Source organism: Patagioenas fasciata, chromosome 2 (assembly GCF_037038585.1).
Source record: "Patagioenas fasciata isolate bPatFas1 chromosome 2, bPatFas1.hap1, whole genome shotgun sequence".
NCBI lineage: Eukaryota > Metazoa > Chordata > Aves > Columbiformes > Columbidae > Patagioenas > Patagioenas fasciata.
Genome location: NC_092521.1, coordinates 145,097,302 through 145,114,677, shown reverse-complemented (window position 1 = coordinate 145,114,677; position 17,376 = coordinate 145,097,302). Strand labels below are relative to the sequence as shown.

The following is a 17,376-nucleotide window of genomic DNA, read 5'->3' as shown; positions in this document are numbered from 1 at the left end:
TTATGAGGAAAGGCTGAGGGAGCTGGGGCTCTTTAGCTTGGAGGAGACTGAGGGGTGACCTCATTAATGTTTGTAAATATGTAAAGGTTGAGTGTCACAAGGATGGAGCCAGGCTCTTCTTGGTGACAACCAATGATAGGACAAGGGGTAATGGGTTCAAATTGGAACACAAAAGGTTCCACTTAAATATGAGAAGAAACTTCTTCACAATGAGGGTGACAGAGCACTGGAACAGGCTGCCCAGGGAGGTTGTGGAGTCTCCTTCTCTGGAGACATTCAAAACCCAGCTGGACGTCTCCCTGTGTAACCTCATCTAGGTGTTCCTGCTCTGGCAGGGGGATTGGACTGGATGATCTTTTGAGGTCACTTCAGATCCCTAACATTCTGTGATTCTGTGATCCTATTTTAGTTCCAGCCTGTCATATTAGTCAAATCTGGAAAATAATAGTGGCTTCTTTGGGGCAGCAGAGAGGCAGGAGATGGGGCAGGGGAGTTGAAAAGGACAGACAGATCTAGGCAAGTCTCAAAATAAGAGAGATGAAAAAATATGTTGTGGGACTTATCCTGATAGTAACACAAAACCTCAAAAAAGGGGAAGGCAGACAGCTTTCTTGGACATTGCTTTTTGGTCTCTGTCCTAGTACTGTCTTATTGCTGTATGGTGAAATGTCTCTATATTACTGTCTGTGAATTAGTAGAACTTTTTTAACAAGTACAGTTTTTCACTGAAATACCAAGAATACTACAGTTTTCTTCCTTAAATCAGTGTGTCATTACGTTTACAAGCTTTTGTGTTTTTCATTCTTGCTACTGATTAAAAGGTGAGCATACACACAGAATCCTTACAGAAATATAGTGGGGTTTAACAGCAGTCCAAAGACATCGTGTTTTAGCCAAGAATAGTAAAGAGGAGGAGAAAACCTGGAGATGACAGTAAGTGGTCTTTGGGTTTGTTCTTGTTTTTATTCTTCTGTGTGATACAGAAAAGTTTTGAACAGTAGATGGCAGCCAAGAAATTTCCTGGTTTCTTTTTTCTGTTTGACTTCCAAGTGTTTTAAGGGATGGGGGTTTATTACCACAGAAGAACATCAGGAAATAAATCCACAGTAGGCACTTCATTAAATCTAATTTTTATACAGACATTGCTTTTATTTTCTCCATCCCAGGCAATGGATGTTGTCAGCTATGAATACATAGTATTTATACAAATGCAGAACTGGGACAGGAGGAAAGATTGCCCCCAAGACAGAAAATGGTCACTCAGTATTTTCACCATTTCTGCCTGATATGGTCTTTATTCTCTCAGATCCTTTCCACATCTGTGAAGTATGTGAATTTGCAAGTCAGAGTAATTACTATTCTTGTTGGCAATTTACTCTTTTGAGGGCCTGTTAATGCAAAGTCCTGAGCTCCTTAATTCTTGTACACTGTGGAAGTCTGAGAACACTCCAAAGGAAAAAGCCCTCTTCTGCACACTTACTATGTTCTGGACTCTCTTTGTACCACCCCATATCCTTCATGGATTTGGTAAAAGGATTTTTTTGCTTGTTTGTTTTACTGTTCCTTATTTGCTGATTTTAGAAATTACAGCAATAGAAAGCATAATCTAACTGGATGACTAAAACTTGGCTGACATACCCCAAAACTGAGTAATTGGACTTTTTGTTGGTGAAGTGTGGAATTGTTAGAGCAGCAAAGCACATCACTTCTAGGATCATACTAGGGTACCAGTATCTAAAGCATGCTCTGTACAAAGTGCTCTGACCTGTGGGCTTGGCTGGAGTTAAACTATGTGCTCGTGCCATTAGAGTCACTGGAGCTGTTTGGTCATGGATACTAGGTTCTCTTTTGCTTCTTAAAACCCTGATTTCCTTCATGCCATTCTGTGCACAAAAGTTTTCTGGCTACGGCAAGGCTTCATTGTCACCTTCCACAGATGCTCAGCCAGTCATGCTCCCCTCCCTGTTGGCCTGAAATTGTTGTTAAGCCCTAGAGAAAACTTCCTCAGTGTCTGGGACTGAAAGGCTCTTCTGACTGACTTATTTGGAGGAAAAATGGAGGTTATTGCTTTAATTATACACCTAAGATGGCTTAGTCTTTTTCTTTCTTTAGCAGAAGAATGCAGGAGAGAACATGAAATGTCTTGCCAAATCTGAACGAATTCTATTATTCCTTAATATTTGTGAAATCACTGCATTTAAATATAGATGATATGGGGTTAAGTAACTCCTGGGCTTTATGTGTCTTTGTGAGTTTTAAGACTGATAACTGCAAACAGTAAACGTGTGATAAATTGAGAAGTACAGAGAGTACTGGTGGTGAGGATATGAAATCCACTCACACAAGGCTTTGATGCTGTAAAGTGAGTTGTGTAAGTGTAAAAGAATGGAACTTGAACAGAAAGTATCAGTAATAAATAGTTACTGTAGTTCAAAAAAAACTGGGCACATTAAATGCCTGTAAAGTTGGAAAGAATGTTAAGAGTAGAAACAAAAGGTCATTGGATTTCATGTTTGCATACAGACTTAAATAACTAATTTTCATGCTGTGATTTGGTAGGGCACAGTCCTCTGCTGCAGAGAGTCAATCACAGTTTACTAGGAAAACTTGTCTGAAAAAGGTGGCATTAGTCTCTTTTCCATTAGTGTGGCCAAGTGTCTGATTGTTATGGAAAGCAACCAGTGCATAAACAACGACGATCTCTGACATCTTAATATGTGGGAATGTTTCTGAGGCTGAATAAGAAATGTGTTCCTAAGGCTGGCTGTGGCTGGCTGTACATCATCTAAACCGCTAACCTCAGTCGTTTTAGCAGCTGAAAATAAAATTATTGTAATTTGTTTTGCCATTTAAAAAGTTGGAAAACAACTTGTATTTTATCTGCCTGCTTTGAGATCTTAAATTAGTTTCCATTTTCCAAATACTTTAAGTAATCCAGGAGATGATTCAAGCTGAAAGTTGATCTGGTCTTTGAGTTTCCTCTGTGCCTCAACCTCGGTCCTCTCAGTTTATGTACACAGACACACATGTACTGCTTAGTAAATTACTTAAGGATGAACTAAATAATCCATCTGAAAATTCTGAAATACTCTAGAAGTATTTCAGTAACTTCAGGTTACCTTTGTGATGTATTTTGTGATTGTTATGACTGCTATAATCTTGAGTGGGTCTTCCTGTACTTATGTATTGACAAAGTAACCCAGCCATTCAGAATCACTGTGGAAGTAAATAATCTGTCCTTAAATAGGAAGGCAGTTTGAGGAAATTATGACAAAGCATTACTAGTTGTTTCAATAAAATCTCAAGGTTTCATCCAGCATGGAAGCCTCATTTTACAGGTTATTGGACAGAGACACTGTAAGCGATGAACATGACCCTCTGACACGTGACTTGGAGAGCATGTTTTCACTATTTATTCTTGTGTTACAATATTTAAGAAATATGTAGATTTGCTGCACTAAAACAGATCCAACCACCGGTAGTATCACCTTACTGATGTTTCCAGGAACAGAATGAAAATAGACATCTACTGTCTCATCTGCATGAGTGTAGATGAAGCAGTATTCCAAAAGAAGCTGCTTCCTTAACAAACTTGTGTCTGAGTCTTCCTGATTTTTGTGTATTATTCTCTCTACTGTCATTAAATCTCCTATTTTTCTTAGTCTGGAGTCTTCCTCTCTCCTCCAGCTATTTTGTCTGGATTCAGAGTCCTGTCCAAATAACTGAGCAAGATAAGACTTTCGTATCAACATCTACATTGAAGTTCTCATTCTTCCTACATTCTCAGTCAGTATTTGGGATGGACATTGTGTAACTTCCATCCTGGGAAGTTAAACAAAGATCTATCAGAAGATACTGTCAGTGGGCACAGTGGTAGAAAGTAAGATTTGGCCACAACAGAAGGTAAATGAGGTGATGTTGGCCACAAAGAGATGGAGAGGTTGAGGACAAGTAGTAACTTGTTAGGTAGAGAAAACATGAGAATGCTTTGCAATGTTCACTGTGCCTTAGTTTCATTACAATACTGTTTCTAGGTGAAAGAAAGTTAAATATTCAATCTTGAGCTAATGACGTGGAAGCCTGAACCTTGCTGAGTTCAAGAGATGATCAGATATAACATGAATTAATATACCTGAAAAGGTGCCTTCATGAGACAGCAGAAACATCTGCTGAGTACTGGTTTTTAAGAGAGAATCCTTAAAGTCAGAATGGAAAGAGTTAAGAGAAAGAAACTCTCCTCAAGGAGAAAGCAGAAGACAGAAAGAAACCAGAGAGAGAAAACAGCATTCATAGGAAATAGTGCATAACACAGAGTCTGCCAGAGATTGACAGATACTTCATGGATTTATTAAAAAATCTCGAGTCTGTGAATAATGAAACCACTGCAGAGCTGGTGTTCTGACTCAGGAATTCTGTTTTGCTTCCCAGGTGATCGATAAATATAGATTTGGTTTAGAAATATGATCTGTTTACCTACATCTTAACAGCTGATTGATAGCCAAGTTTTTTCAAAGGATTGAGTCTTCATTTGGAGTAGGGCTGAGCTGAGAGACTAAACTCCTTTGCCACAAACCCATGGAAATACTGTATATGAGGACATGTGGCTTCTCAAACTTTCGTAACAGTTTTTGCTATAGAGTTTCACCGAAGTCTGTCAACAATTTGTTACACACTGAAGCAATATCTTGTTTATTTACATCTACACTGATGCCAGTGGATGTTCCCAGGCAATGTGGGAGTCTCTGCTGTTAAATTGCTGGAGCAGTCTTTACCATGCCTTTAGCTCACGACAACTAGCACTTCCAAATAATTAATTCCTGGGCATGGTTTGGGAGTTAGTGTGGGCTGGGGACTGTTCCCAGTAAGAAGTATGCCTTGTACTTATATTGGAGGATGGAGGAGGAAGGTTGATGCAGAAGTATGGATATGGACAGCGATGGTGTCTCAGCCAGACAACAGTGCCAAGTACATTTAACTTACTGTAGTCTTCAGAATTAGAGTGCTTGAAGTAAGGAAAGAGAGGGATCTATAAAAGAGAATTAATTTAAAATTTCTCCCCCTCTTTAGTTTTGGCAAAATTGTAACAGTCAGTGTTTCCTCAAGTCTCTGGTATCCACAACCCAAAGGAAGCAGAGTTGTCAATGTTTTCACCATTCTTTAAAGAAAATCACATGAAATTGAAAAGTTGAAGTAACTACTATATATGCAAAGGAGCCAGGGAGGGCACTGCTAAAAGGTGGAGATATTTACTATAAAAGCCCAGTGCTTTAGACAATGCTGATTATTAGAATTACATTTTTAATCCATGCTCAGTAGAGAATCTAGAAATCAGCATTTATCCTTCCTCTTTACACAGCCTGTGCTCTGCTAAAGCAGGTGCTTTTGGGAGGAAGGAGTAGGGGATAGGGATAGAGGGTGGGGAATGGAAGTAATTTTTCTCAAGGCACTTGGCATACAAAAGCAAACTTTACCTCATGATTGTGATAAAACTCCAGCTGTGATTGGACTTCAATAAAAACTCTAATTGCACATTAGGACTGCAAATGGTTCTCAAATTTTCGTTGTCAGCATGGATGCTTGTCTTTATATCTTTAGCAATCATAATTTAAATATTTTTAGGATTGAATCTTTTAATAAAAATAGCATGGGTCTTACATATCACAGTACAGTTAGTCACTTTAGATTTTTAATTTAAATGTAAAGAAAACCCATTTAAAGAAATCATGCATTAGACTTTTCAAAATATTAATGATGGTGATGTTTAAATATTTGCATTTAAGCTAATCACATTTGGCTTTAAATAGAGTAGAACATTAATCAAGAAATGCATATTAGCCAGCATGTTTTGATTAACAACATAAAAATGCCTTGAAGTCAAACTGCATTTTAAGTTTTTTGGTTTAGACTAGCAGCTGATTATCAATAGTGCTAAAAAGGAGCTAAAAAATAAAAATGTAGTCTGCTTCTAATTCCTTACATAGCTTTTCTTGCCTATTCTAGGTCCTTTCAAGGCAACTGTGGCAAAGGTATAATAGTTCTTGTGCTTTTCTGACTGATAAAATAGAAAACCCCTCATCTTGTTTCATGTTACTTAAAATGCAAGTGCTTGTTTTTTGAATTCTCACAGCAGACCGGTAGTTCCTTCAGTGGTCTGCTAATAAGCTCACTAGTGAGTTCTGCTGAAATTCACTGCTGTTTGAACCTGCCCTTGATGCAGGGCTGTCAGATGGAACGTGTTTATCAGGCAGATAATGATGTTTGCAGTGGAGAGCATGTAGGTTTAGATGTGGGCACAGGAGCGAGTACGCTTATAGAATGGTGTTGCTGTATAGCCCTTGTCTAAAGGAAATAAGAAATAGAAAGAAATAGAAGTACTGTCTATTTCTATAAGAAATAAGAATACTGTTGTTTCTAAGACCGCTTAATCCAGCTGGGTGTAATGGATGAGCTTTTTGGCACAGTTGTGGGGTTTTTTTTCCCCCAACCCTTCAAGCTGAGTACTGTTTGTGAGCAGTTGTTTTAAGAACATTGTTTTTTTTGATGCATCAGGCTTGTCAAATCACTGAGCTCAAGAAATTTTCTCCCTTTCTTCCCTCTGGCTGCTCACTCTGCTTCCATCTTGTAGTTGTTATTCCAACAGCTCCATAGATGCTCCTGCTTGTGGGATGCAGTCGCAAAAACTTCCTTGGCACAAGAGGCATTAAGTTGTGCTGCAAGGTCTGAAGCAGAGAGCAAATCAAATCCATTTACTGCAGGAAGAATGTTTGTGTAGTGGCAGCCCCAGCATCTGAAAGGGTGATGGGTAGTGCCCAGCAGAACAGCAGGTTTTGAGTCTGAGGCTGGGCTCCCAGAGCTGCAGATGTCGTATATTAGCCTACTCCTTTGCTATACTCTTTTAAAATCTTAAGAGTAAATGGTATGTTACAGAAAGATCACGCAATCAGTACTTCTTTACAGTAAGGAATATGAGTACTGTGTGTTTGCTCTCATTTAGGCTGTCCTACGTGGGGATTTCATTACACGGCAATTAATTAAGATTTGGCTAACTTGGTCTTCTAAGAACCAAATTATAAACACTTTCAGGTGCTGTGGGATTTAAGCAAAAACAAAAATATCTTCTTTCTTTTGTTTCACATAAGCAAAAATCACCTTTGACTAGTGAAATACAGCACCCTTGTGAAAAGCCAGCTCTTTAACAGTGAGACATGTGAGGATGATGACTGTATATTTGGGATAAAAATGCAGAGGATCAAATTTTGTTACCGCAATTTGTTGCCAAAAGATTTGCAAATATCTAAGTGTTTGCATAGAGGAAATTAAAATAACACTTTTTACTTTAAATTTCAGATGAGTTTACTGTGTTGGTCTTCCAGTGTTTTTATTCAAAATAAGCACATTTAATAAGAATAATCTGAAAAGATTTGAACTCTAGTATATATGCTCACAATTTGAACTGTAAGAGTTCAAAATATATCTGAGAGCACGTCTTGATGTGTAAATGTATTTTCAGGGGTCTTTAATCTCAGAGAGTGAGCAGCTGCCTCAGCGAGACAGTCTGACTCACGTTCCTGACAGCGGCTTCCATGTGCTGGAGGGTGGGTGGGTGGCAATGTGAGCGTCTGCATGAAATCCTTGCCTGTTTGCCTTTCTGTTCTGAGGGAGTGGTAGTAAGCTTTTGCTATACAGGGTTGCTTCCACAAGGTTGGACCAAGATTTGGTTTGCCAGTGCTGCTGCCTTGCATAATATATGCCAGACAAATATTTCTTTTTTGGGGGAACATTCATGGTAATTCCACAGTACTTCTAGGATCACACACACAAGACCTATTGGCTGATATTACTATTTTTTGTGGTGGAATCAATGGGAGCATCTCAAAAACAAAACCAAAGCTATATGCTTGAAAGTATCATAAAAGGCAATTTCATACAGTTGGTTGGAAACACATATGTGTAGCTTTAGATTTAGTTGTATTAAATCCATCTAGTACAAAGGTATTCATACAGCTGTGTGAGTCATTCACTCTGAAAAGTAACTTAGAGACAAACTTGGGGATATAATTGTGAGACTGGATTGCAGTTCTGCCATTGATTAGCCACAAGCAGGAGATCCTCAGATAAATGTTGGGAGCTTAAGCTATCTCTTTTTTGGCCTGTGTTGTGAATGCAAGATTGGTGTTCGTAGATATGTAATATTGTGATTTCACAGTTCTGGACTTAAAAAAATGGAGCACGATGGACAAGCTCAAGGACAAGATTGTTGTAGCCTCTCTGTTGTGGCAGCTCTGAAATCAAAATCAGTTGGTTTTGTTATTCTGGTTTTTATTCTCTAAAGAAGGATTAATTCAAGACCGTACTAAGAGCTGTACACAAGGCTGGGCTTAATTACCACAGTAGTCCCATCTAGTTATACTGTCCATGGAAGTTAGCTAGACTGGTTGACCTAAAATTATTTAGAAAAATGTGAGCTGTATTTTATCAATATGCTATTTCTTTCCTTAAAAATAATTTAAGAAGCCTCTAATCTGCTTGGAGAAGGGAGGAAGAGTTGATACCAATGGTTAGGAGAAGCACGATCTGCAGTCATACAGCATATAAATGGAGTTTGAAATTAAGGATACAGGACTAACATTTGCCTCTCCATACACAGGGTTTCACCCTGTGCATGTTTTTCCCCTAGTTCTCCTTTGCTTTGCTTGATAAATGTGGAGTATAAGATATTTATTTGAAAAGAGGTTTAGAGCTGAGCAGCAGACTGAGTAAAGAAGGAAGATCCCTTCGCTAAGTTTGTTCATTTTGCTTAGGTATATCCCTTATGACAGTATTTACATAGCTGGTTCCAATGTATCACTTTTTCAGTAAAAACTCATCTGGCATAGCAAGTGAACGTCTGACAGCCCAGTCAAGAAAATATGTTGTATATGATCCTTCTCAGCTGTTTTAAGTGGATGTAGCTATGTTGAAGTCAGTGTTGTTGTGCCCGTTTGAACCAGCTCAGATAAAATAAAAATCTCTCTCTGTCCCCGGGTCTAGGTTAGCTTTTCAGCAATACTTCGAGTCAGTTCAGTTCTCTTTCCGCGCAGCACTTTTCTGCACCAGAATAGATTAACGTGCAAATCTGCACTTCATCAGCTAAGTTTTATGTGTAGCTCAGACTTGTTGTCACACAGCTCTGTCTAGCTGCATCTTATTTTTCAGTCCTTTGTCATTGTCGAGGGTTAAGATTGCGGGGTGACAATCAAACCCTGGCAGATGTATTGTTAACCTCCTCTCCCCTCCACTTTCCCCTTTTTCCCCTCCCTCTCCCCCCTTCCCACTCAGGACAGGCGATCGGGAGGGAAAGAAGGACAGAGAGAAGAGAGTTGGAAAAGTTAAAGATGTTTTACTAATGCTACTAATAAGAATAGAGAAAATAATACAAAATATACAAAACCAATCTTGAAAGTCTCAGCAACTGCAGAGCCAGCACCCAAAGTCCTGGATTAGACTCTGTAGCCAATCGGAGCTGGATTCAGTCTCTCACTGGGTCTCAGTTCGCAGGGACGACCAGCAAGGTCCTCTCCTAATGTCAGCCATGAGGAAAAAAGGAAAAAGGAAAAAGGGAAAAAAGAGCCGAGATCCTCGTGATCTCCCACTTTTATATGAAGTATTCACGTGAATGGAATGTTATACACCGTTGGTCAGTCTCTCGATCATCAGTTTCTCGTTGCCCCTCTCGCGAGATGTCCATCCGTGCTTATCAATAAGTTTGCATTCCATTGCTAGGTTTAACCAAAACACGTGTTGGGTTCTCCAGGAAAATGCAGCTAACATGAAGGCTTTAGCTGACAGGCAAATTCACTAAAAGAGAAACTTGTTTTTAACAAAACCAGGACAGTCATAAATGAATGCACAGTGCTATGGTTGGACTATTTACTTATAAAGTATAGAAAAATCTTTATTTTCTTCCATTTTTTATGGGTATCTGCTTGCGTATATGTTTTTAATTCACATTTGCAAGCTGAAATTCCAGGGTGAGCTCAGGTCTCGCTGAGGCCAGTGCAGCTTGGTTGTTAACCTTACTGGAGCTCAGGAGCTTCCTCTGGAGAGCAGAAGCTGAATTAGTAAACCACAGGTACAATTTGAATTGTAACGATCCTCTCCTTCTGAAGTTTGGGTCACACTCTCAATGCCAATAGGATGCTTGAACTACTTACGGCAGAATATGTACTTCAGTATTGAGTTTTTATTTGTGCTATTGGATACACTGACTGCAGTGCCACATTACTAGTACAGGACCACGGTTGCATCTAATAATGATCCTGACTATTTTGCTTGTTTCATGTAAAGACCTGCCTTGGGGCATCAGAACAGCTGTAGTAGATGCATTGCATGCAATGTATAATAGAGATTTAAAAAAAATTGGCACTTCCTGTAGTTTTAATCTGGATGCCTCTGGTGTGATGAGTTATTTTGTTGTAGTACGTGAACACAGAAAATTGTAAGGAAATCTCTTCACTTGCGGCTCTCAGTAAGAACATACCAAGGAGCTTCTTTTTTTCCCTCTCTTTAACCCTTGTGTTCTGCACTCATTGTGGTATTGAGACTTAACAGAATATAGTGAAAATAACTACCTCAATGGTTTAAATTGCTTTTCCTTTTCATAGTATCCAAGCTGCTGAGTGCCTGGGATAACTGACTTTACCAGTAATTGGAAAATACTGTAAAGCTTCTATTTGCAAAATTTAGGATAATGTCAGTAGTGTGGCATTCAATCTAAATGCTTCTCAAGCTCACTTTAAATAGTATGGTAGCATTTTCAACAATAAGACATATCTGAAATGAGCTGAAATGTGTTAAGAAGTGTGCACAAAATTGGCAATAAAATACTTTATTTGGGGAGATATATTTATAGAGCAATATATTTTCTGTCAGTAAAATGTACCACGTGACCTATAATTTATTTCTTACAATATCCTAGTCCTAACAACAAATTAAGTTTTATAACACTGTATAGCATAGTTCATAAAAATTCAACCTAATAATTTTAGTTTGTTAAGAACTGTGTAATGGTGGCACATCTGAGAGTTGCTGAGAGTCATCTCTTTTCTTAGCTAAACATCTCAATCTTATAGGGAAAATAACACAGGGAAGTCAACTAGGTGCTATTTTAATGATCATCTACAACAGTCAAATATTTTCCAAATGCAGAAACCTTTTGTTGATAATACAGGAAAAAAACCCAAACAAACGAACAAACAAAAACACCAACAAAACACCACAAAACCAAACCAAAACAAACCAAAAAACTTTACAAACTTTCATTTCAGATATTTATCTACATCTGAAAGCTTTTAACAGTATGATTATGTAGCTACCATTTAGGGGTTTTGCTAAGGAAGTTTTTTGAGTAAATTTAGACACACTATTACAAAAGTTATATTTAAAATTTACATTGGTGCTAAAACTAGTTATAGTCATGAAGCTTCCAGTTTCCAATACACTTGTCATACATATCTAAGGAGGAGTGATTTCACGATTTCATTGCTTTAATCGCATCAGTATGGTTAAAGCAACAAAATTTGCAAACGTGAAGTGGCCCTCAGATGCATTTTGCAGGTCTACCACTTACCAAGACTTCTGATAGCGATATCATTGAGAGTTGACTTTCTGTCTAAACCATTTTAGATAAAGGAAATAAAATTTTTTTAAAAAACAAGAAAAGTGTGAGAAACAAGATCATCCACATTGATGCTAGGATTTTTTATATGCCATAGTTTTTGCATAATTGTGACATCTTTAGAACTGACTGCCTATGACATATATGAAAAGTGTACGAATACAGGAATTTGAACATAACCACTCGCAACATGATGCATGCATATGTGTGATATGCATATATATTTATATAGAGAGAGCTATATATAAATATATATAGATATATATATTAATATATAAAAATACTGTTTTAACTGTACAGTGTGGCTATTAAATGTCCTGCTTATAGGTGGAGAGAAAGTAAAACTGATTTTTGAGATTTTATGGAGTACTTTGTAAGTTTAGGACTTCTTCACAGCAATGAACACCATCACATTAGGGTGGCTGACCAGGGCGAATACCAGTCTATGTGGCAGAATTTCAGTGTGATGAGGCTTAATGGAAGATGTTATTATATTCTCCAGCTGGATTGCATTTTATTCCTCTGAGGAGGCACTTAGCTCCTCTTCAAAGGACTAAAAGAGGTCTGGCTCTTCACTTCTGCAGCAGCTTTCGTAGAATCTTCCTCTGACATCTAGGGTCCTACTGCAGAGGCAGCATTTTCTTGGAGATGAGAAGGGAAGTACTTATATATGAGCTTAAGAACTTAAAGTTTGAGTAAATGAGATGTCATTGTACTTGTTACTTCTGCTCATTATTTGTATGTGTTCTTTAGAAAGTGAACTCTTCTGTGGCCATCATGTTTTTTGTGTCTCTGCATTTCACACAGACTCACTCTTACGCCCCTTGAGAAGCACATAAACATGACAGTGAGATCACAGAGAGTTGTATTTGTGACAAAGAAAAAAGATATTATATTTCAAGCTTCTTTATTTTCCTCCAGCAGTCATATACAACTTTAGAAATACAATAATTGTAAAAATTTCCATTTCTCGTGATGCCACAGTAAATGAGCTTTATGTCATTATAACTTTTTGTGGTTTGTTTGTTTGTTTGTTTGTTTTAACAAGCTGGGGGCTTGGGGTGGTTATTTTGGGGTTTGTTTGTTTTGCTTTGGTTTTTTGTTTTGTTTGTTTGCTTGGGCTTGTTGGTTGGTTGGTTCTGTTTTTTCGGTGGTGGTTGTTGTTCTTGTTGTTTTCTCTCCCTGTTTGTATGGCAATTGCTCCTGTACAGTTTTTCTTTCCCTGTCCTGGGACTTGAGCTGCAGTAGTTACATAGAAACGATGAAATGATGAAAATTGACTGCAGATAATTTTTTTTTTTTTTAAATCTTGGTTTTAGCATGAATAATAGAATGTGCCTCTTCTTTTTCTTACAGAACGGTTTACACAGTACAGCCCTAAAAATCTTAGACAAGCATGGAATAAGTAAGTCTCTTTTTTTTCTTAAAAAAAATTACTCTTTTGACTCTTCAAGGATATGACTCATGTCAAGCTGAAGTTATCACAGTTAACTTCAAATGGCTTTGTCCTTTCTAATTGCAGTGTTAATGTGTAATTACTGAAATATTATTCTTTCCTGTTTCTGCCAGTTTTGAATGTTTTTGAATTGCCAGCTACCTGTAAATAGGGAGAAACTATATAGTGTAGTATTTTCTTCTTGGGGATGTCAGCTGGCAAGTATCAAACTCGTTGAAAGATGCTGTGTTATTGCTTTGGGCCATCAGTTTAGAACCTTGTTTTCTCTCTTCCACTATAACAATTAAGATACTTTTAAATAATACATTTTTAATCAACTTTGAGTGTTGTTTCCACATAATCAACCCCTGTTGCCAGGTCCATCTGGTCATTGTTGTGAGCTGATGACCATACTGCTGTGTATTTTAATGACCGAAAAAAGTCAGTGTTGTGAATTCACCACTTTTTTTTCCTTTTTAATGTTTCCCGAAATTCGTCACATTTACATCAGGTGGACACTGATATAAAAGTACTGTGCACAAAATGCAGAAAGGTTACCTACTAAGCTGGGAATGCCAAACCAATCATCTGTCAAAGTTTACCAGAAAATTTCTTAGCACATGAAGAATCTTTGTAGACAGGGCATTTAGACAACACTGTATTGAGTGATTAACATCTTCTGTATTTTGAAGAAAGCATACACAGTTTGAGTTGCAGGAGCAGGATTACAGCTATGTCAACAACTGGTCTTGCCAGAAAAATTGTTAGAATTTTTCTCCACTCTCCTGTGACCAGCATTTTTTTGCAACAGGGCTAAGCCTTTGTTACACCAACATTGATGGGTTTTTTTCTGATGCTCATTCCAAATGTTATTGTTGGTACCAGCAGGCTGCCTTGTTGGTAGTTTACTAGGGAACTCAAAAGATAAATTAGCAGGAGATTGAAGCATCTCCTCCTCCAAGTTCACCACTGAAGTTGAAACCTTTTGGTGAAGGAACTTCTTTGTTATAAGGAAAAATGTTACTGGTAGAGTAAAAGTCCAAATCTTTTTTCAAAATCCTAACTTATGTTAGGAGTGTGTGAACACCTCTAAAATTAATACCGTGGTCACTTGCCCAAGATGTGATGAGGTTTATACTCGCTTTGACATTCTACTTTTCCATCCACTCTTTCCCAACACGATTTGGTCCAATGTTTTGAACTGAAGCACAAAGGTGTTTTTCATTAAAGGAAAAAACAAACAAACCAAAACCCAACACACAAACAAACAACAACCTTTTGAAATTGTGGTTAACTGAGGAGAAATCTCTTAATGTACCAGGTTCATAGTTAAAATTAGGTGCTGCTTCTTGGATGCGATGCCATCAAATGTTCATTCTTTGAGTCAGAACCTGTATTTCTGCAGTGCCAGGCATCTTTCCTGACCCTGTAGCTCACTCTGCATTATTACTGGATCCTCCATGGTTAGGAGTAACTTTCTGATTCCTGCAATGAGACACATACATTTTGCAGAACTGAAGCCAGTGAGCCCTTCACAAAAGTTGTCACTGAGTTCTTTGACTTTCAGCAGTCTATGGAAAAGTTCAGACTGGAAGCCTAATTTGGTGGCTTTCATGGAAGAGTCCATCTCTTATTTACTCTAGAAGAAGCAATAGGAATATTAGCTTCACTTACGGTTAACTTTTGTGAATATCTCAAACAGTTTTGCCAGCTCTTGTGATCCTTGCAGGCATCTTGCAATGTGTGACTCTACCTCAGCCTTCCTGTTGAAATAATGTAATTCCCTGAAAGTCACAGCTTTCATTTAAAAAAGTAAGTCACTAGAATTGTTTATTTTCTGTCCTTTAACAACGAACAAACTTGCAAGCTCATCTTTTCTTTGAAAGTAGTTAATGAAATCCAAAAGCTTGGAAGAAGCAATTATATTACAACATGGGGATCTGGATTGGGAAAGAGGGACAAGAAAGCTAATATCGATGTGAGTCTATTTTCTTGGGGGCATATATACGCGTAAGTAAAGTGAATAGATACTGGCACACTCTTCCATCCGTTCTGTTTTTCTATATTTTAACAGCAATTAGTCCTAGCAGTATCTGCTATGTATGAATAAGTACAAGAATAGATTTGAATTTAAAAATTTGATATTTTATACTTCCTTCAGGAACATGGGATGAAATTTCTGTTTTTGTAAAACACAACAAAAAACCAAATCCCAGTTTACTTAAAACAAGCCCTCAATCTCTGAGACTTCATAATTGACACAAGTTATGATCACATCACAGGCTGATTCAAATGAGAGCTTTTTCATTTTCTAAGAAACGTCTTCAAAAATATTTGTACATCTTCAATGCTCTGTGCATAAAGATTTTCAATTCTTCAGCATCAATTGAGGGGCTGAAAGACCGAAAACAATGACAATACATAGAGTTCAGCACTTCACATATGCAGTTCTACTGTAATGGGAAATATTCAGTGCCTCAAAGTTATGTATCATTTACATTTGAAATGTAAGGGATTTTCTCTTTTTCTAGTGTAAGGCTTTGTCTGTGGCTGTATTAGAGCACTGTTGCTTTCACAGCTGTAGTTAAGGGTGTATAAACATTTCTGTTATAGACATCATATTCCCAAGGTTTTATAATTCAGCTGTAACACTTAACACATAGACTGATTCATTCTAGAAATTTTCTTTCTTAGCATAAAGCAGCAATCACTAATCTTAAACAAACAAACAAACAAACCAACAAAGAAATACAACAAACCAATCCAAACCACCTTTGAAGACTGTTGATGACACAAAAGTGTCTCATTTGAAATAGAATTGTTTCAAGGGTATTTGGGATAAAAGTGAGACCTAAGATGTGGACAAAACACATACAGCCTTTTGTTTTTAGATATGTATTGGTTTTGTTAGGGAGTTACTTCTTCTCAACATGTCAGTACCTTTGAAAGATATACCTTAAAGAACAATGTTTATGGTCTCGGAAGGATTAACGTGTGTGCTCAAACTCCTCTGAGTTGAAGCCTTGTTACTGCATTTATTAGAGATGGGATTGAGAAACAAAGAAATTACGGAATTTGTCACACAGAAACAGCCATAGAAACTGTAAAACAGAACACAGCAATTAATTTTGTGCTCCCAAACTGGAAGAAAACACCTTTAATTTTCTAAACATAATGAAGCTTTCACCATCTACTGTTCCGTCTTTCAGGCACAGTCTGGCCCTTCATCTTGCTCATACGTTTGTTTTGAGACCCTGTCATGGAAGACTGAGAATATGGGTTTAGAGGTGTTCAAAGAGGCTTACCTCAAAATGTACATTATAATGCAGTTTATGTAAGGAGAGGTTACTAGAAGGAAGAATAACACTCTTCCAACATCTACAGAGCCAGCTTCATGTCTGCAAGGCAGAAGAAACAGAGACTAATAATTAGACCTCAAACCTCCCAAAAAGCCACAGATGTAGATTGGGGGCAAAATAATTGCACCTAACTGACTACACCAGCTTCCACAAGATGTGAATTTTAAAGGCAGAGCCAGACAATGGAACAATGATGGATACAAGCCAGTGGCTCTTTAATTCCCAGTCTAACTGGAAATCAGCTGAAAGCGTGGAATGTGACTGTAATGACGAAGTGATACCCAGCAGGCTCATTATGTAAAATGTCAGATACCTAAAATTTTTAAGATAGAATTGGTCAATATTAGCAGCTACCTTTGGGAAGTGTTTGAGGGAAATAATGTGACTATCATTCATAGTGTGTAAAGTTATTTGGAGATTTTACAGCTGCATTTCTTCACTGATTGCCAAATTTCAGAAAGATTATAAAGAGAATATTTGCTAGATAAGGAAACAAAACTTGCATTGACAGTTGCTTCTATCTAGCATGAAGCTTCACCTACATTGCATGATATAACATATTGTGGAATGTGATTATAAAATACTGGTCTAAAAAGAATTAAGATGTGATAATCCAGTCTTCCTGTAGAGTTCATAGTGAATGATATTTTCACCTTTTTTCCTGAACTTTTCTGTTCAATTATCTCTACACAAAAAACCCAAGAACAGCTCTGCCTTCAGAATGCAATGCAACCTCTTTCAATTTGCAAAAGCTTCTCCACAATAATAAACCCTTACAGAGGAATAACAAAAGAGAACTAATTATCCTTGTGTATATTTGGTAGGATATAAAAAGCTTTTTTCAGATCCTTCTGTCATAATGGCTTGCATTGTGAGAAATTAGATTGGAAAGACAAGGTGCAGTTGAAAACAAATTTTGCTCTGCA

The 17,376-nt window shown here is 37.6% G+C and overlaps 1 protein-coding gene across 6 annotated transcripts in view; it reads left to right on the top strand.

The window, feature by feature from the left end:
* CDK14 (cyclin dependent kinase 14) overlaps positions 1-17,376 on the top strand; it is a 324,092-nt gene that overhangs the window by 218,870 nt on the left and 87,846 nt on the right. For all 6 annotated transcript variants that reach the window (XM_065830694.2, XM_065830693.2, XM_071805144.1 and 3 more), the window contains one exon: positions 13,013-13,061. In XM_065830694.2, coding sequence (XP_065686766.1) covers positions 13,013-13,061 — 49 coding nt within the window. The remainder of the gene's footprint in view (positions 1-13,012; positions 13,062-17,376) is intronic.